The sequence below is a fragment of the Nicotiana sylvestris genome, chromosome 4 (genome assembly GCF_000393655.2).
Source record: "Nicotiana sylvestris chromosome 4, ASM39365v2, whole genome shotgun sequence".
Taxonomy (NCBI): Eukaryota; Viridiplantae; Streptophyta; class Magnoliopsida; order Solanales; family Solanaceae; genus Nicotiana; species Nicotiana sylvestris.
Window position 1 is genome coordinate 101099694 of NC_091060.1, and position 22442 is coordinate 101122135.

A 22442-nucleotide genomic window follows, 5' to 3' on the forward strand; every position below is an offset into this window, starting at 1 on the left:
AAGGCGGTCCAAATATTTGTAAGGTCATTGGTTCAATTCTCACTAGCTATAATCTCCTTGACCTTTTTGAACCCCTTAGCAAAAATCTTGCATCCACACTTACTTCCAAATGGATAGTTATATTAAGTCAATTTATGCGAGAAATATATGTCTTTCATACATACATATATTTCACTTAATTAATGGTTAAATGATATATATTAACTTTAATTAGTTGTTAAGTGCTAAGGTTAATTAAATTATTTCCTTTGATGTAAGTATTTATCTATTTTTTTTTCGATGCTCCAATCCCCCCATGTCATCGATCCCACCAATCCCAAACACCTTTCCTTGCCTTCTCGTTTACCTGACATCAGAACAACAATGTGTTCAAACTAGTGCACTATAAATAATAACAAGAATTGCATACCCAAGTCTCATCTAAGTAAGTAAACACAGCTAATATAGGAGTCAAAGTGTGTGAAAAAGTAAAAGGAATGGAGAATCACCAGCAAAACCAAGTCAATGGAGGAAGCAAGAGAATTGTAGCAGTAGCTGAGAGTCCATTACCTTCTTCCAATAATGATCATCACGAGCCCCAGGTTTTCACTTCATCCATTTTTATTTTTTTTAAAACTATCCTCCCAAGAAATCTTGAAAATTCTCATTAAAATTATGTAGAAACATGGCTGGAAAAATTTCTTTGCATACGTGGGACCTGGTTTCCTTGTTTCTTTGGCATATCTTGATCCAGGGAATTGTAAGTTATCACTTATCTTTCTTTACGTGCCTCAAAGTTTTTTAGCTCACATAAAAAGTTAATAAGACTTCAACTATTTATGCGTAGTTTTTCTTTACAGTTGGTTTAAAACTAATAACTTGTTAATATTGTTGCAAATTAATGGTACAGTGGAAACTGATTTGCAAGCAGGAGCAAACCATGGATACGAGGTAATTAAAAATAATAAACTTTGGTATGGGCCAAAACTTTAGCTAGATGTATATATCTTACTTGTTCCTCAAAATCCTCAGCTTCTTTGGGTGATTCTCATTGGATTGATATTTGCTCTTATTATTCAATCACTTGCTGCTAATCTTGGAGTTAGCACTGGTAAGTTAGACTAAACATCATTACTTTACATTCACCTTTTATTACTTGCATATTTCATATGAAGATTAAACTCTTTCCTCCTATTTTTGTTTTCCAGGCAAACATTTATCAGAATTATGCAGGGCTGAATACCCAATATTTGTTAAGTACTGTCTGTGGATTCTAGCTGAGGTTGCTGTCATTGCTGCAGATATTCCTGAAGGCAAGACTTGCAAACCTTCTATGAATTAAAGAAAAATGGAAGTCAATAATTTTTGTATAATAGAAATGATGGAATCTTTTAGTAAGATAATATAACATTAGTTTACTTATGATCACAATAATGTTCTGTACTAAAAATTTAATATATATAAACTTTTTTTTTTCTTCAGTTTTTTTGTTTGTTCTATTAGAGTTTGAGTATAAATGCATGAATATGCCATACATGCATCTATATTTTAAAGAAACAAATTGAAAGAATAAGGTCATTGTCACTTTATCTAACTAATTCTTTATCTATCAAATAAATTTTTTTAATTAAAATTATTTATGTCTTCTTTCCGGCAGTGATTGGGACAGCTTTTGCTCTTAATATATTGTTCCATATTCCTGTTTGGGTTGGAGTTCTTTGCACTGGTGTGAGTACTCTCCTCTTCATTGGCCTGCAGAGATATGGGGTAAGTTTGCTTAATTGCTGTTGGACCCTTCTTGTTTTATTTATTTTTCTATCACCCCCCAAACAACCACAAAAAGTTTAGAAGAAAATAGAAGGAACGTTTTAACTTTTAATTTACATATAGAAAACTTTTGTCTTGACACGTAACTAAATCAGGGATGTGGTGGAGTCCACTATCATGTAACTCATAAATTCAGTACGCATTTGGACATGCATTATTTGAAGAAAAGAAAGGAAATGTTTTAACTTTTAATTTACTTTGAGAAAACTTTTGTTTGATACATAACTGAATCTGAGGATTCAGGATGTGGTAGGGTCCACTATCATGTACTTCACAAATTGATTAGACATTTGCACAATATTTGCTTTACCATTTTGGCTTTTATAATATATTTAGAAACATTTGTTTGAGGAGTTTTCAAGTAAAATTGCAGTTTTCACTCAAATTTGATGGAAGATTTTTTCAAAATAATTTTACTTTTTTTTTTTGAAATCAGTGTTTGTTCATAAAATTTTCAATTTTTACTTGAAGATGCATTTTGAAAATTTTCGAAAATTTTAAAAACTACAAAAAGTTGTTTTTCAAAATTTTCACTCAAATTATTCACAAAACTTCAAAAACAACCCAAACTGAAATTTATGTCCAAACACAACTCTAAATTTCAAATATCATTTTCACTTGAAAATTTTTACACCATTTCTCCGAACTTTACAATTCTTATGTTCAAACGCCTAGTAATTTTTCAAATAAAATTCATATCCATCAATTTTAATTTCAAATACTCATTATTTTAAACAAATATATCCAAACTTTAACTATATTTTTATCCATTCAAAGATCGTATCAAGTATAGCGAATAACTTTAAGTACCAGCGAGCCCTAATCTGAATAATGAGACCAATTACCTCAACCATTCCACTCGGGGGAGCTCGTTAATAATTCGCATAAATATTCCACTAAAAGTTAGGCGTTTTCTCTGAAACTCTAAGTCTAGTTAAATTAAATTTGGTAGTTATATGTTCAATCAAACTTCTTAAATATTTTATTTATAATTAAAGCCGCCTGCGCAATCCCACTAGTACAGTTTGTCTTTATAGTAACTCTTTAAATAATTAATGTATCTAAGTGTTGTTTTTAACATGACTGTTGAGAATCTTACTTTTGGTTTAACTTTGAATTTGTTAGAATATTCTTCTCGCATTCGAAAATGATATTAAAGAAGCCTAGAGTTTCGTATCTTCCAAACATTCTATCACGTCAATAAAGTTGAAAATGAAATTAAAGTAGCTGATTGATGACCAAACCATCCTATCTCAATCTTATATATGTAAATAGGGATGGCAAAATCAGCTCAAGAAAATATGACTTACCTAATCAACATAAGTTTAGTCCGGTCCGGTCCGGTCCATTTATTAACTCAGCTCTCATTTAATTTGTCACTCCTATATATATATATATATATATATATATATATATATATGTAAAACTTTGTCTGGTCCGTGCAGGTGAGAAAGCTAGAATTGCTAATAGCAGTGCTAGTGTTCGTAATGGCGGCGTGTTTCTTCGGGGAAATGAGTTATGTAAAACCTCCTGCTAAAGAAGTAGTCAAAGGAATGTTCATTCCTAAGCTTAACGGTAATGGCGCCACCGCTGATGCTATTGCCTTGTTGGGTGCTCTCGTCATGCCGTAAGTTTCAAACTAATTAGTACTCATTTTATATGACTAAGTGCAAAGTGAGTACGTGTGTCTAAATTCTCTGTTTATATATGTTTACAGGCACAACCTTTTTCTTCACTCAGCACTTGTGCTCTCTAGGAAAATACCACACTCGGTTCGTGGCATTAATGTAAGTTCGAATATATATATATAGCACAGATTTAAAGTTTTTCTTGTACGTTCCAATTAGAGGAAAAGATGAATTTTGCAGGACGCATGTAAATACTTCTTGATAGAGAGTGGATTTGCACTGTTTGTGGCGTTCCTAATCAATGTAGCAGTTATCTCTGTTTCTGGTACTGTTTGCGGAGCTGACAATCTCTCTCAAGAGAATAAAGATAGTTGCAGCGACATCACTTTGAACTCTGCTTCTTTTCTTCTCAAGGTTTACAACAATCCTGCCCTGGAATATTTTCTTTTCTCTTCTCGAAAATGATTTATTTAATATAATAAATTAACTATCTGGTTATTACTATGTTTAATTTTAATTCGCAGAATGTACTTGGAAAATCAAGTTCTACTGTTTATGCTATTGCATTATTAGCCTCGGGACAAAGCTCTACCATAACTGGTACTTATGCTGGTCAATTTATCATGCAAGTAAGTGTACAAATTTTTCAATACATTTTTTCGTTGTCATTACAGAACTTATAATAATCATATTGTTTTGTGTGAATTAGGGATTCTTGGATCTTAAGATGAAGACATGGTTAAGGAACTTGATTACTAGGCTTATTGCTATTACTCCAAGCCTTGTTGTTTCAATTATTGGAGGATCATCTGGAGCTGGCAGGCTAATCATTATTGCTTCAGTTAATATTACTGCTTTTTATTTTCCTTAGATCCTTTTTACATTTTTTAAAGGAAAAAATAACCTTTTTTGGCCATTTTTCAGATGATACTTTCTTTTGAACTTCCATTTGCTCTCATTCCATTGCTCAAATTCAGTAGCAGTTCCACCAAGTTAGGACCACACAAGAATTCAATTTATGTAAGCCACGGCCCTTATAATCACAATCGGTTTTCAAAATAAACAGATTCTGAAAGCTTGCCTAGATAGGTTCTCGGATACTAATGTTTCGTTTTCTTTGATTATTTAGATTATCGTGATCTCGTGGATACTTGGGCTAGGAATCATTGGCATCAATATCTACTACCTCACCACAGCCTTTGTAGATTGGCTAATACACAACAATTTGCCTAAAGTTGGAAATGTGTTCATTGGGATCGTAGTATTTCCGTTGATGGCTATCTATATTCTAGCAGTGATTTACCTTATGTTTCGAAAAGACACAGTTGTTACCTACATTGACCCAATCAAGGACAATCCAAATGCTCAACGTTATATGGAAGATGGAACAAACAATGTGGAATTGGTAGATCGTGTTCCTTATAGAGAGGATCTTGCTGATATCCCACTGCCACAATAAGTTTAATTCTCATTGTAACTTTTTGCACTCTTAATTTTGTGCTGTCCTAAAATAAAATAAAAGGGGTCTGTGTTATGGTGTCTGCTTCATATATCTCACGATTTTGGCATTAGTTTGTAACTAGGTTCATCACCCAAATCTTGAATCACATCACTTGAGTAAGCAACCAAACCTTGCATATCCAATTCCGTTCCGGTGTCATACCAACTTTCATTCTCACAGTTTGCTTGGGTGATTGTTTCTCATTGTATTATATTGTATTATCAATTTAAATATAATATTTATTTTGATTATTGCTTAAAATTTATTATAATGCATCGTCTCAAGAAAGTACCTAAATGTAATGGTCCAAAATCCCAATCAAGGAATCGTGATGGTGGCGCCTAACTTCACTTGCAAGGCAAGCCAATACTTAACACTAATTAAAGAGACAAAACTAAATATTTAACGGCATAATATCATAAATAAAGAGTAAAAGCTCTGAAATTACATAATAAATCTTAAATCATTACAACTATTCAAATAACTCCCCAAGGCTGATATCACCGAGTACATGAGCACTAGAGAGTATTAAATACAAGGTTTGAAATAAATACGATATTATTTGAAACAAGTGAATAGTGATAGATATATAAGAAGGTGCCTTTAAGGCTGCGAACCGATATGCAACACTACCTTGAGTCTTCCAAGTATCCAAGCTAAGCACCTTTCGGGATTTCACTGGTACTAGCACTTGAATCTGCACAAGAAGTACATAAGTTTAGTTTGAGTACAACCGACCCAATATACTCAGTAAGTATTGAGCCTAACCTCGACGAGGTAGTGACGAAGCTATGATAAAAACTTATTTAATCACAACTTGTATAGATAATAATCAGAAAACAAACAGTAGAACAAATAAAAAGATAGAAAAACAAATACATAAGAAAAAAACCAACTAAGAGCATAATTTATACAGGATTCACGGAATAACAACATAGCATGATCTTATGAAGCAAATTCCACAAAGGAGAACAATATCATAAATCAAACACAAGAAATTCGCATCATATTTGTTGTGGCGAACAATCTGATCCAACACAATACTGTTGCAGCGAGCAACCAGATCTAATGACCGTATTATCGCGGCGAGCAACCCGATCATATTATAAGATTGGCGTGCAACTCGATCCAACATACCAATTCATATGGGAACATCTAACAAGAAATCAAACATGACAAAGTGCATAATATAATATCAAAGATAAAGATTAAGCATATTTCGTTAAGGAAAAGATGAACATGACCAAGGTGAAATAAGCAAATTAACATTTTCATGACATAAGAAAATAGTACAAGAAATAAACAAAGACACAAGTAAAATTAACTCTATTATTGCATGCTTTAAACTATGACAAATGCATATACATTTGTTACCATGCATATATGCCACACAAACACATTTAGCAGATAGCAAGTAAAACATTTACAACCTAATTCTCCCAAGTCAAGGTTAACCAAAATACTTACCTTTTTTTTAAAAAAAAATCATGCCTCCAAACAACTTGAACCTAGACAAATATTACTCAAATAAGTCAAAACAAGCTTTAAAAATTCTCCTAGTATAAAAAAGGTTTGACTTTTATCTTATTTAAAAAAGTCCATCTGGGCCTACGTAGTCGAAAATCCGTAATCAAGACCAAATTCAGATTATTTATTCTTCTCCGAGCCCAAATATGTAAATTTGTTTCCAGATCTGACCTTATATTGAGGTCTAAACTTTCAAAACTCACTTTCTTAAGTTTCTATGAAAACTCAATTTTCTACTCTTTGAAATCCTAGATTTAAGGGTGAAAATATATGGAAAATTATGAAATTTAATCAAAACTAAGTTCAAAATACTAATATTTGAAGTTGAAAGAAAATTCTCTCAGAAAACTCCTCCTTACAAAGATTAGGTCTAAAAATGGAGAAGAACAAATCAATCTTAAAACCTTCTTTATCCGAGTTAGAGATGTCACAAATGCAAAAGAAATCTTTGCAAATATGAAGCTCGCAAATGCAACCAATTGATCGCAAATATGATTTCTTCCCCAAGCCTTCATAATTGCAAATGCAACTTTGCAATTGCGACATCGCAATTGCAAATCATAGCATCCAAATGTGATGCTACCTTAACTCCCTTAATTTCTCACAAATGCAAAGCGACATTCGCAAATGTAGCCTCGCAATTGAGAACCTAGCATTGCAAATGCGATCTCGGTAGCACCAACAATGGACAACTTCCCGAAATTGTCTGAAACCATCTTAGAACTCACCTGAGCCTTTTGGGACCCCATCCAATTATTCCAACAAGTCTATATACCTAACACAAACTTGCTCGAAGGCATAAATACTAAAATTAACATCAAAGCCAAGCATCAAACATCAAACAAAAATTCCAAAGTTCAGACTCTTCAACTTTCAACTATAATTACTGAAACAACCTTCGATCACTAAGGACCAAAACCAAACATATGTACAAGTCCAAAATTATCATATGAATCTACAGAAATTGTCAAAATACCAATCCAGGTCGTTTACCAAGAATGTTGACTATGGTTAACTGCAACAACATCAAGACTTTAGAATTAAATTTTTGGCCAAATACATCGCCAACCCCTTAAAGTTGTCCTCATTTTTCACTTAAACACCCTATTTTAAGTTCATTTTATTTGAACACTTTAACCATATCTCAAATGTGTCATTTAAACATAATTTAATGATGTGGCATAGTGCGTGTGTTACACTATTTTTCTGAGAGTGAGAGATCGGTATTTCTATTTTTATTTTTTTTACTTTCTTTTTCCTCCTATTCTTTGGCAAGCAGAACATGAACAAGGTCACCAGAAAAGTCAGAACTCTGCTGCTAGGTCCAAAGAGGCGACAAGAAACAGTAATATGTTATCAAGGTTTTAACATTTACACACCAACCACGAAATCAGTAATAGACAGAACACGAACGAATCTCCAATACCACAACGATGGAACACCAGAAATGGTGATAAATGTCGCCGATTTTAATGGTAGTCGCCGAACTATTAAATGTCCGGTCACTTCTTTCAGTTCTGCTCTTTTATCAGTTAAAACAACAACGAAACAGAATAATAGAGATGAAGGAAGAAAGGAAATGAGCAATGGCCGGTAGTTGCTAGAATCGCCAGATTCTTTTTGTTTCTTCCCTTTTTTCTCAACTCAGATTTTTTCTTCTCTAGTTAGCTAAAAGAAGGGATGTTCAACCCAAAAAAGAAAGAAAAACAATTGACATAAATATATCCCTTCTCCAGATCTGAAAATCCAAAAACGGTACCTGTGTGTTTTCCTTTTGGCAGATAAAGACGGAAGGAGGGGGTACCTATGTTTCTTCGCATTGATTTTGTTCAATTTAGACGGTTGGAAATCAATTTCCGGCTAACTGAAGCTCACCGGAGTTCTGCAGAACATCGGTGCTGACGTTTTTAATGGTGGGATGGTCTAAAAATTTGTGAAAAGTTAGATCTGGAGGTGGATAACAATCTTCATTGTTTGGAATATATTGATTTGGCCCAGAATTGAGCTAGAAAGAAATGGCCGAAAATGATTTTTCTGGCGACGAGTGATAGTTGGGGAAGATGACAACGAGTGAATCCACGTGTCCTCGTTTTATTCGTCACTCTAGCGTGTGATTGCACACACTTTTGTGTTTGGCTGCCTCCAAATTTTATGTCTAAATGACACAGTAAAGACCTAATTAAAGTGTTCAAATGAAACGGACTTAAAATAGGGTGTTTAAATGAAAAGTGAGGACAACTTTAAGGGTCTGCCGATGTATTTGGCCTAAATTTTTCATCTAGAACATATCTAAACTTTCCGAAAAATTAAAAAGAGTCATGAACACAAGTAATAAAACATCAAATAAAGCTATTTAAGGCCTCAAATCAAGAGACAGAAAGATAGAACTCAAAATAACCTATCTATTCGTTATATTCTCCACCTCTAAAAGACAAGTTCATATCACGACCTCAATTTTTCTCCGTAGGATGTCGTGATAGCACCTAGTTTCTAAGACTAGGTAAGACTAACATACATGTAGAATGTAGCTAAGATAATAATAAAACATTCAAATAACTCAACAACTATCATAAAAGAACTCCGCAACTCAACAGAAACAAACTCCCCAAAATTTGGTGATATCAAGTCACAAGCTCTATAAGAGTATACAGAACATCCATATACAATAGTATATATAAAAGGGAAAATGAACTAGCACTAGATAGAGGGTGACTCTGAGGCCTGCGAATGCCGGCAAGTATACCTTGAAGTCTCCAAATCCGAACTCGACTCACCGGAGCCTGGGCTGGTAAGAGGTACCTGGATCTACACAAAAAGATGTACAGAAGCGTAGCATGAGTACACCAAAATGGTACCCAATAAGTTTCAAGTCTAACCTCCATAGAGAAGTGACGAGTTCAGGTCAAGGCCATACTAGAATAAATAAGAAAACTGAACGGGTATATAACAGTGTGATAATGATAAACAATGGAAATGAGACAATAAGGATATATACCAAGGATAACTACACTTAACTAAGGCAAATAAGGCATCGCGGAAGAAAACAAGGAATAATATACCAAAGAAACAAAGCAACCAAGACACGAGTGATGTAATAGAAAAGTAACGACAAGAATCACTACCAAAGTATCGCCTCGTAGTCTCGTATCACATAACCACTCATATTCTTTTCTTATATCACCACGGGAACCTTACATTTAGATTTTAAAACTCATTTTTTCGGAAATAGCTACCCGCATTTTAGCACACCTTATCACACCTCATGGCTTCAAGTAGTTCCCCTACTAGCAACACGCATATCAAGCCCACCTTATCTCACTGCATGCGTTTTAACCCCAATCCTTATACCATCGCATGTGCATCAATATCACAACGTATCATAAATCACACCTCAAGTGCCTAATATCACAACTTGCCAAATAAGTCGACAATAATAGTGTTTCCAAAATAAATAGCCCAAGGCTCAACCACAATATGCACAAGAATATCAACAATAACAATCAAAGGTGAATGACTCAACAAGGATGGTATTTCAACAATTTACCACTTTGCCTCAATGTGAATTACGGCCTTCATAACTCAATATCAAATCCAACAATAAGATATTCCAAGAAATAGCAACTTCAAGTAAGGGAATCAACGGTTAAAATATGAAATAGGGAATAGAGAGAAAAATAACTTCAACTAATCATGTAAAGACAATTAGCAAGCAAGAGTTAAGGCAAGTACTAACAATGCCAAGTAAAGCATGTGAAGATAGACTAATAATGATGAATATAACATATTATGGTAACTCAATTAAAGGCAAGAAAGGAATCTACATAGCTAAAACTGATCAATTACCACATTCAGCCCGTATACACACTCGTCACCTTGCATACAAGACTTCCACATATCACAATTAACACAAAGCAACACCAATCCTAAGGGGTAATTATTCCCAAACAAAGTTAGGCAAGTCATTTACCTCAAAACATGCTAACTCAATCCACTAGTAAGCCTTTTCCGTGATTATGAAACTCTGATGGCTCAAATCTTGCCAAAACAACTTCATACCATAAATATAAACTATAGGAAGCTATTCCGAACAGTAAAATTGCAATATTTAAATAAAAATAAAAGGTCAACTCAAAAAGTCAACCATGGGCCTACGTCTCGAAAGCCGACTAAAATTACAAAATCTGAACACCCATTCGATAACGAGTCCAACTATACAAGAATTACTCAAATCTGACTTCTAATCGCCTTTCAAATCCCCAAAATTTAGTCTAAGAAGTTTCACAATTTTTCCTAAATTTTCCAACTCAAATCACTAATTAAATGACAAAAATAACGATGGATTCATGTAATATAGACAAATCTTAGTTAGGATCACTTACCCTGATAATCCTTGAAAAACCCTCAAAAAATCGCCACAAACTGAGCTCTCTAGGTCTAAAAGATGAAAATGAGATAAAACCCTCGTCCTAAGCCTTTTCTGCCCAATGATCTTCGCTTCTGCGGGCTGACTGTCGCACCTACGAAAATATCCATTGCAGGTGCAGTTCCAACTAATGCCATCAAATTCCGCTTCTACAGACCAATTGCTTGCGCCTGCGAGCCTGCTTCTGCGGAGTCACGATCGCACATGCGGTCCTTCCCGAGCTCCTCAGTGTTCCGCTTCTACAGAAGGAAATATCGTTGTTGATGCCCAATTTTTCCCCAAAATATTTTAAAATTGCATATATACCTTCAAAATTATGCATTAATAACAATTGGTATTTTTTTATAATTTTCCTATATTTTTATTAATTTATCCAATATTTTATTCCTAATAAATAATTACAAAATGACATTACAAATGATTTCAGAAGCATCTCTTGATTTAACTTATTATTTATGGTCCTATTTGAACCAAATTATTTCATAATTGGCCAAATTGTCATTTTTGGCTATAATTGCAATAACTTTGCAATTATAGCTCAATCATATGATTTTATACTATTTTGACCGTAAATTAATCATTTGTATTTTTAAATACTAAGTAATCATTTTTTAACTATTTTCTATGCATGAAATTTATTTTGTACAATTATCAACTATTTTTATAAATTATTTTACTCAATTTAATTGGGTATTTAACAAGTAGCCTCATTTTATTTCAATTATAACCTAATTAAACCAGCCCCAAAACCCCAATCAAATCAGCCCAAGACCCAGGCCCAAACCTAAATCCTACCCGACCCAATTCCGCCCAAATCCTGGTCGTTGATCATTTTTAATCAACGGTCCGGGTTAATTCCTTCCTTAATTAACCTAATAGACTAACCCTCAAACCATCATTTCCTCTGTTTCACTCCGCCGTTACACTCTCTCATTCTCTCTTAAGCCCTTTGCTAAACCTAAGCTTCTACTCGCCGGCCGTTGGCTCGCCGGTATCAATGGTGGTTCCACCACTACCCCTAGCCTCCATGACTCCCTCACATGCCGGATCCTTGCTACCTTGAGGCCCTCAAGGGAACCAGAAGGTGGTTCACTCACCTCCCATGGTTTCTATGCCGTTCTCAGGGCACCCTTAGCCCGTTTGAGTAAGATTTTTTTATTTTCCGGCTAGATCCATGGCTTCTAAGCCGGAATCTCTCCATCTCTGGGTTATCTCTCTGTGAAACCCTAACTCATCTCTTGACTTTTCAGATCTGCCACAAATCTGAGTTTATTTTGAGTTATCTTCACTATTTTCCTCATAATCTTTCCGATTTTTTCAAATGCCTCTTCATCTTCGAAACTAGGGTTTCTTAACTCCTTTTCAAATGACGTTCCCTCTGATTTTCAGTATTATTCTATGATTTCTACCATGTTTAAGTGGTTTATTTAAGTTTTTCCTTTTATCTGATTTATCATATTGAAAATCCTAATTATTTTGGTTTTAAACCGGGGTTTTGAAAATGTCTTTGCTTATCTGATTTGTATGTATACCTATTTCTCATGCATATGTTCGAAGCTTCTATGATTTTCTACCTCCTCCTGCTCATTAGGGTTTCTGATTTTGCCTCTCCCGCCTATATTATGTATACATTGATTTCTTTCCTTATTTATTATTTAACTCCTTAATTAAAGGGAAGTACTTACACTGATTTGATTCTAATTAGTACATAGTTCCATAACTATTGCTGAACTATGATTATTGCTTATTTTCTACCTATTTTCAAACTATAAGTGCCCTGCTCTTTCATTAACATAAGACAAACACATTGGTTCAAAACTCTCTCTCTTACACTCAAAACTTTCTGCTCTCTTTTTGTAATTACTTACAGTTGTTCTAAGTTAGCCGGCTGCAAGCCAAGGTTAACTATTGTGCTCTCCTATTCTTCACTTTGTGTTTACTGTCTCTTTACTGGTATGTTTTGATTTCAATTCAAGTCACAAAACCAATATGTTTCTTTTACTACTTTAGTTTATCATGTTTCCAATTTATTTCTATCTATGGTTCTGTTGCTCAACATGTGATTGACATGTTTATATTACTGTTTAATCTAGAATGCTAGTCTAACCCTCTTAGGGTATCTTATAACATGTTTTGCTCCCCCCTGGTAGTTTGTTTCAATATGACCCTAACCTATTTTGAATACTTGTCTACTTGTCATCCAGTTTTGATATGCATTTACTTTGCAAACTAATCTGTCACTTTAAATGTCTGATTTTATGATTGTTTCTGAAATCCATACTGTGTTGGTATCACTAGCTATTCCCTAATCCCATAAACCCCCACCAGGACAGTTGTGCTCATGTAACTATGTGTTTACCTACATGTCCTATGTGTCCCCAAATCCCTTGACCCCTATTTGTGGTTGCTGAACCTGCCTTGGTTCTATGTCCTCTGGCTGTGTATGAACCTGTTTGGGGTGCTGTATTGCTTGCTACTCTACTATCTTTTCAAAATTGTCTCTGCTATCTTTTGCAAAACTGTTTCAAACAAGTCCCTTTTCAAACTGTTTCCCTGCTTAAATCTTTTCAAGCACTTTCACATCTACTCTTAGGGTTTAAGTTCTACCCCTCTAATGTGTGACTTCTTAGGGATCCCTATGAGATCCCTTTGAACTCTGATACATTAGAGTTGGCCCTTCCACACTGCAATTACTCACCTATGACTATGAAATATGGGTGTGAGCACTGCTTGGGATCCCTTGAGATCCTTAGGGAACTCTGACACACCCGGATATGAAGGGATGTGAGGCAATCTGGCATTGAAAACTTTGGAAATCTGGGCCTATTTGTAGGCTCCCTATAGTGTAACTTCTTCTTTTATTTTTTTATCTATTTATGTAATTTAATCATCTGGCTTGTAATAATTATTTGTAAATGAATATTGGGGTGATTAGTGAAAAGGGCGGGGTAGTTACATATCTATGGGGTAGTATGGGTAGAAACCATGCCTATTGGATTTTATACTTGCTATGTCTGCTTTACCATGCTAGAAAACATGCATATAGGATCATATTAATATACTTGTTATGTTTGCCTTACCATGCTAGAAATCATGCCTATAGGGTCTTAGTGGTTCCAATAATAGAAATCATGTCTATAGGTTAAACATCAACCCCTTAAGTAGATACCATACTTATAGAATGTGATCAGGTTCAGTTACAACGGGTATTTACATTTGTTTTCATTAGATATCATGCTTATAAGTTTCTAACACCAGTTCTTAATAATTAGATACCATGCTTATAGGAAATAAAATCAGAATTCTGCCTATAGAATTAAAATCAATTTAGTTATACAAGTCAGTCCAATTCGTGTTATTTCCTTTGAAATTGGCTTAATCATTTGTCTGCTTCTTTAATCGATCTTTTAAACATTGCCTTCATTCACTACTGCTAGAAAGCATGCCTATAGGAACTCAAGAGGCTATTTTTAAAAACTACTCACTATTTTACTACATCAAACGTACTTATCATGCTCTAAGGACATCACTATTCTGCGTTTAGGCAAGCCTATAGGGCGATTTTAAATTCTGCAACTCTGATAACTGTATCTTTTTTACTATTTAAAGCTGTTCAGATTTAACAGGTTTTAAAATTAGTAGGCAAATTGATTAGGACCTTACTGTAGAGTTTATAAAAATAGAGTTGCATATTTCTGTGCATTGACATCCACTTAGAAGTCCTGTTTAGGTCTTTTCTCTAATAAAAACTGATCTTGTTTGTGCTTGAGATGTGCTGCTTATGTGCATTACTTGTGGGGGTAAACATGGGCCTCTTAACTATTTCTTTCTGTATTTAGATATTAAGTCCTATATGTTCTTGCCTGGCGCCTAGAATTTTCTCCTTTTAAAACACCTTAGGGGGTGTCTAGAACTACCCAGATTTAGAGGTCCTAAAATACCTCCAGGGCCACAAGGAAGGGATGAGTAGTGCACGCATAGGCATTGTCAAGGTTATTAGAATGCTTTAGGCTATGACCAAGGGGAGGGACTTGGGTAGAACGGGATATGATGACTACGCATCAATGTCACTTGTAACCCCTCATTGAGGAGTGTTTACTGGGCATTGCGTGGGTGATACTGTAGGCTAACCAACCTAGGACCCCTCTTTCCCAAATTCCCTTTGCTTAAAACTTTACTTTCTTTTTTATGCACACAACTAGTTCAAATTCTTTGTCTTATTATTTGAGTCATACAATGTCCAACATGCTTTATTTGCAATTATTTATTTCAACTACTTATTTGTTAAAGGACTGATTCATAAATATAAGTTCGACCAAGACCCACAGTTGTGGACTGAGAGGGGTGCCTAACACCTTCCCCTCAAGGTTAGTTCAAGCCCTTACCCTAAATCTCTGGTAACGCGAACCAATCTAAGAGTTAATCACTCTAGGTGCCCTAACGCACCATAATCCGTTAGGTGGAGACTCTTCAAAATACCCAATTCCCAAAATAAAATGAGTTACTACCCCCATAAATGTCGAAAGCCGGATCTTTCTTCCCCCGTAAAAAAGGGAGGGAAAAAAGGGGGCGTGATAATCACGCTTGTAGATGTGCATTTGCGCCTAGGTGTCCGCACCTGCGAACCCATGCATGGGCTGCCCCTTTCCTCTTCTACGCTTCTCAACATGCACCAGTGAGTCCGCACCTGTGGCCGTTCCTACCATAGGTGCGATGACACCAGAATAGCTGAAGCTTCGGCAAAAATGAATAAGTCTAGATTGGTTCTGAATTCAATCCGATTCATACCTGAGAACCTGTGACCCCTTCCAAATATAACAACAAGTTCCAAAACATATAACGGACCTACTCGAGGCAAAAAATACATCAAACAACATCGATTCTACGAATCGCAATCCAATTCAAGCCTATCGAAACTATGAACACCCGACTTCCAAAACTAATGCCGAATCATAGCAAAACAACTCCGATTGACCTCAAATTTTGCACACAAGTCATAAATGACATAACAGACTTATTCCAACTTTTGGAATCAGAATCCAACCCCAATATTAATAAATTCAACTCCCGATAAAACTTTTAACCTTCCAAACCTTTAACTTCCTAACTTTCGCCAATTCAAGCTGAAACGACCTACGGACCTCTAAATCAATATCCGAACATGCTTCTAAGTCCAAAATAACCATACAGATATATCGTAACAATCAAAAATCCATTCCGGAGTCATCTACATAGAAGTCAAACTATGGTCAACTCCTTCAATTTAAACTTCCAACTTAGGGACTATGTGTCCCATTTCACTCCGAAACTCACCCGAAACCAAAATCAACTACCCTGGCAAGTCACATATCCACAATATAGCATAGAGGAGGCAATAAATAGCAAATCGGGACTAAAATACTCAAAATAGCCGGTCGGGTCGTTATATCCTTCCCCTCTTAAAGCAAACTTTCATCCTCGAACGCGTTTAGAGATTTACCTGAAATGGTGAAAAGATGAGGATAAAGGCTATACATATCATGATCGGTCTCCCAAGTCGCGTCCTCGACTGGTTCACCCCTCCATTGAACCTTCATTGAAACAATGCTCTTCGACCTCAACGTTCGGACCTGCCTGTCCACGATGGCCACCGACTCCTCAACATAAGACAAATCCTTGTCCAACTGGACTAAGCTAAAATCAAACACATGAGATGGATCACCGTGATACTTCTAGAGCATAGAAATATGAATACCGAATAAACTGCAGCTAGACTAGGTGGCAATGCAAGCTTGTAGGCCACCTCACCTATCCTATCAAGAATCTCAAAAGGTCTGATATACCTAGGGCTCAACTTGCCCTTCTTCCCGAACCTCATAACACCCTTCATGGGTAAATCCCGGAGCAAGCCCCACCCTCCAACCATGAATATAACATCACGAACCTTATGATTTGCATAACTCTTCTATCTAGATTGGGCTGTACAAAATCAATCCTGAATCAACTTAATCTTTTCCAAAGCATCCTGAACCAAGTCAGTACCCAATAGTCTAGCCTCACCCGGCTCAAACCAACCCATCGAATATCGATACCGCCTCCCATACAAGGCCTCCTACACAGCCATCTGAATACTTGATTGGTAGCTGTTGTTGTAGGCAAATTCTGTGAGCGGCAAGAACCCCCGAACTCCATAACATAGGTACGAAGCATATCCTTCAATATCTAAATAGTGCACTTAGACTGTCCATCCATCTAAGGCTAGAATAAGTACTCAACTCAACCCGTGTGCCTAACTTATACTGTACGGACTTCCAGAATCGTAATGTAAACTGCGTACCCCAGTCAGAGATGATGGATAATGGCATACCATGAAGTCGGACAATTTCGCGATATAGACCTGAGCCTGCTGCTCTGAAGAATAAGTAGTCACCACTGGAATGAAATGAGCCGACTTGGTCAACCTATCCACAATCACCCATACTGCGTCAAACTTCTTCTGAGTCCATGAGAGTCCAATAATGAAATCCATGGTAACTCTCTCCCATTTCCACTAGGGAATCTCAAGCCTTTAAAGCAATCCACCTGGTACATGGTGGTCGTACTTCACCTGTTGACAATTTAGGCACCGAGCTACATATTCCATTATGTCTTTCTTTATCCTCCTCTACCAATTGTGAGCACGTGATTTTTGCCTCACAAGAACTACTCCAAAAGAAATCACAAATAATTATTTTCTTTGTGTGCAATTTTTGAATTTTCGTGGCATTTTGTCTGTGCATGTTCATTTTTATTCGAATTAAGGAAAAATACAAAAAATGGTAATGCAGATGCATATGCATTTAGGAGTTAATATCGCAATTATAGAATTATTCAATCATGGGTTTTATAAAATGAAAAATACAAACAAAATATGTACATTTAGGAGTTGATTATAATATCCGGCATAAATGGGAAATCACAAAATGTGCATAGTTGTTCCTTGTCATTGTGTTGATTTTATCATTTTAGGCATTAAATAATATGTGTGTAATTTTTTATTGATTTTTACAATTCATTTAGAATTTTAATTTAATTTTTGAAAAATAGAAAATAAGTCATAAGGTGAAAAATCAGACCTGGACCTAAATCCAGGCCCAAACCAAAATTAACCCCCCCCAGTCCAATCCAAACACCCCAGGTCCGGTCCAACACAGAACCAAAACAAACGACGACGTTTGGTCATCTGTCATCAAGGGCCGTTGGATTAAATCAATCCAACGGCTGATATTCCACACCCCTACCCGTAACCCCTACCCGACCCATTGCCCCAATTCAGCCCGACCCCAGCATTAAACCAAACGACATCGTTTGGTTAAATGAATTGATCTCAACCGTGTATCTTACCTGATCCAACGGATGAGATCAATCCACCCCTCCCCTATATAAGCCCCAAACCCTTGCCCCACCCCCCAAACCAAACACCCCCCACTCTCCTATTCATCATTGTCTTCAGACGATAGCCCCAAAACCCTAGCCGCCCTAACTCCCCATCGCTTGAAACCCGGCGACGACAACGCCTCCGGTCACCACCTTAACACCCCTGAACCCCCTGACCATCCTCTATCCGAATATGATAACCACTAAGCTCAAATCTTCCTAGACTTTCTCGAATCTTCATTTGAAGATTCGAGCCAAACTCAGATCCAAACCAACCAGCCCCTAATTAACACCATAGCACCCCCTAACCTGCCTCGTTATGGATCTGTTATTCGTTTGGCTCGAATCACCTCAGAGCTTCTCGAATCTTCATTTGAAGATTCGAGTCAAACATGAACTCACCCAGATCTGTCTTAAATTCACACCCAATGACCCCTAGGCCTCCCTCACCCCTAAGTCATCTTTGGTTCCCTTCGAATCTGCCCAAAATTGGTCGAACCCTAAATCTGAGAAAAAGTGAAACCCTAAAATGCCAACTCGTGGAAATTGTCCGAATTAAGTGAGGGATTGAGGTCTAAGAGACTTTAATCGAGGTATTCTCAATTGAGAATACTTCGAATAAAGTCTGTTAAGCCTCAAAAGGTCCGAATCCAAAGTTGAGCCTGTGTCCGTATAAATTTGAAGATTCAGATGTATTTTTCTTACTTCCTTTTGTATCCTATATGTATATTGTTGCTTGTTTCATTAGTCTGTGTAATTTTCCCATCTTTTATTTTGATTCTGTCTCATACCTGTTTATTTGATCAAATAATGGCATTGTTTCTGTTTGTTGTGATTGTTTACAATGAGTGTAATCGACTCGATTAAGTTCGTCGATTAGTTATATTTTGAATTCCCGTTTCTGATAATGCTGATTGAAACAATCTGTTTATCTATTTATAAATTGTTTGTTGACAATTATTGTAGATAGTCAGTTGATTAGTATTTGTCAGTTAAATCATGCTTGTTTGTAAATCAATGAGTCCGTCAAATGGATGTTGTGTGTGTGTTGATTTCTGGGCAGTTAGTTTTAGGGCATTGTCAATATACTGACAATGCTCCTGCATTTATTTGATCTTAGTTCGATTTTCAATTTCAGTTTAAATTGTTCTGTTGAGTTTTGTGTGATGTTAATGTGATGTTGGGTTTGAATTCAATTTTACATGTGTTGATTAGATATAATTGTGTTAGAAGGTTGCATTCTCAGTTAAGATTCAGTCCAGAACTTAAGAGAATTGGTTATAGTTGTTTAATCAGAAACCAAGTTGATAATTAAGTTTGAACAGATTATAAAATCTGTTTTGTATTAGATTTTGATTTTTGTATTAAGGGCAGTAATAACAGTAGGATTATAAGGGTATTTTGGGGAATGAAACAGTAAGAACAGTATGTTAGTATTAATGTGTTATAGTGGAATGTTAGTGGCTATTAATTAATGTAATAATGGGAAACCAAAGGAAGTGGAAGAGCTGAAAATAAGGGAAATGGTATCCTTAGTGCTGATTAAATAGAAAAAGGCAGTTTAGTGGCAGATTTTTAGGAAAAAATCTGCCTTAGATAACAAAGGGGGGTCCGGGCAGCATGAGAGGAGGAAAACTTGTATAAATAGGGGAGTTGGGACTGATTTTAAAGATTAAAGAACCATATAGAGAAGGAGATACAGAAAAAGAACCATATAGAGAAGGAGATACAGAGAGAGAACCATATAGAGAAGGCAGAACCATATAGAGAAGGCAGAACCATATAGATGAGAGAGAGCAGAGAGAGAAAAAAACAGACAGAAAAAGAACAGAAAAATCAGAACTAAAAATCTGAAAAGAGAAGGGAACTAAGCCGAAAAAAAAGAAACAGAAAAAGAGAACACTCACACACACAGAATCTGAAACAGATATAGAAGAAAGAAAGAAAATCAGAAACATTGTTTCTTTGAGTCTGTCCAGGGTTTGTTTGTTGATATTGTTTGGTTTAAAATCTGATTTTTTTAAGAAGTCTTGCTACTGTACATCTAGGTTCCACGGGTCCTGTTTGTTGCTCAAATCTGTTGAAACACTGGTATATTCTGCTGGTTTTGTTGCTGCTGCTACTGCTGAAATTTACCTCTTTTATCCTCATTTCAGGTACATATTTGTAGGTCTATGCATGAAAAGCTTCAATATTGCAAGAAAAAGAAAAAAAAATGAAATTTAAATTTCAAATATGTGTTGTTCATCTTAAAGAATTAGCTGAGTTTATTTTATTTTTATTTGACTATTAGCTTACATTTGACGTGAGAACTGTTAGTTAATCATCCTTTTGAAATTCGCATAAGCTTTGTAATAATGTTATTTATTTCAGAATTTCATTAAGTATAGCTATATTCAAATTATAAGATAGGGAACATGGCAGAAAGCTAGCCATTAATTAAATCTTATGATATTGTTGGCTAAGTATGGAATAGTATGGAACTATCAAGAAACTACATTACTAGCATATTTTGTCACAAAAGTCCGATTTTATTTAAAACTAGATTGATGTAAGTTGTATGTTGTTCGTATATGGCGTGATAACAGTTACGTGTATAACCATAAGTGAAAGGTGAGTTGATATAATCCGTTACGATGTTAGAATATTATGAATGGTTCAGACGTACAATTATGTTGCATGTAATGCCATTTTATTGAATCAATTTGTATAATAGTTCTCTTTCTTATCAACTTGATTTTTATCTACCATCGTAAACAAATTAACCGAATGATTATAGCTTTGGATTAAGAACAAGTTGTTGAGAAGAAGGTGAGATTTATAAATACGAATTATAACATTTTAAGTCAAAAATGCATAAATAGCGTTCGCTCCAAATAGAATAGTGAAATTTTTTTCGAAAAAATATTAGTTTGTTTATCCAATTAATTCTTTTCCTTTTTGCAAGCAATTCGTTCTTTTGAGTATACGAATACCATATTCACAAAATGGTAAATTTGGTCGCACGTTATTTATTTTTCATATTATTAATTCTTTAACTTTAGATATTTTTGAGGTATATAATTCATACATTTAAAATACAACCCAATAAATTTTGAATTCTTTTCAAGAAATTTAGAGGTGTCCCAAATAGTGATTTTCCATGACTTTCACATTTAAAAAAATAGATGGATGTAATAAACAATTTGTAGAGAATTTTATGTTACCATCAAGAATATTTTGTGAAATTAGGGATACGTTCGCGTGGCCTAATTACATTTTTTAAGGCAGTTCGGATTATGCGTTCGCGCAACTTTGGGCCAAAATTTTAATAAAAAGAGATTTGTCGGAGGATATTAAATTAATTTCATAAAAACCCGAGATGTGCGGTTCACTATTTAATCATACAAGAAGGGCGAATGTTCTTAATTTTATTTTAAGCACAATTTCATACATCAAATTTTTTATAATAAAAATATAAAATATTATCAATCTTTTTGTGTACACGTATGCGTGGCACGATTCTCTACAATTATAAAAGGTATATAATATGAATATACGTACGCGTGATTCGTTTCAAGAAAGTTGTACAAGTGCAAACTATCTAAACAAAAGCGGTAATAAAATCGTGCAACAAGAAAAAATGTATTTAGTAAATCAAGATAATTAAGACAAATATAAAAATGGTTAAGCGACCGTGCTAGAACCACAGAATTCGGGAATGCCTAACACCTTCTCTCGGATTAACAGAATTCCTTATTCGGATTTCTGGTTCGCAGAATGACAAACAGAGTCATGTTCTCCTCGATTCGCGATTAAAACCGGTGACTTGGGACGCCTTAAAATTCCCAGGTGGCGACTCTGAAATAAATAAACAAATCCCGTTTCGACTATCCTTTAATTGGAGAAAACTCCCTTGCACTCCGCGGGGGCGGAAAGAGGAGGTGTGACAGCTCTGGCGACTCTGCTGGGGATAAAGTGCTAAGTGATGTTAACCCAAAACCACCGGTTCAGGGTTTAAGAATTCGAGCTTAAAATAACTGTTATAGTTGGCTTTATTTATTATCTGATTTTTACATGATATATGCCCAATGTGCTAAATGACACTTTTACCGCTTTAATATCATCTGAATTGCGTATATAAAACTGCTATGAAACCCCCCTTCTTTGTGAGTCTTCTGAA

At 35.4% G+C, this 22442-nt stretch overlaps 1 protein-coding gene across 1 annotated transcript; it reads left to right on the forward strand.

Moving 5' to 3' along the window:
• The first annotated feature begins 376 nt into the window (after positions 1-376).
• On the forward strand, positions 377-4982 carry LOC104232397 (metal transporter Nramp6.1-like). Its single transcript, XM_009785583.2, has 13 exons — positions 377-581; positions 661-739; positions 890-930; positions 1012-1090; positions 1188-1292; positions 1637-1746; positions 3252-3433; positions 3524-3593; positions 3675-3848; positions 3959-4063; positions 4144-4275; positions 4359-4454; positions 4564-4982. Exons 1-13 carry the CDS (start codon positions 477-479, stop codon positions 4891-4893), a joined length of 1608 nt encoding a protein of 535 aa, XP_009783885.1. The 5' UTR covers positions 377-476; the 3' UTR covers positions 4894-4982.
• The last annotated feature ends 17460 nt before the right edge of the window (positions 4983-22442 follow it).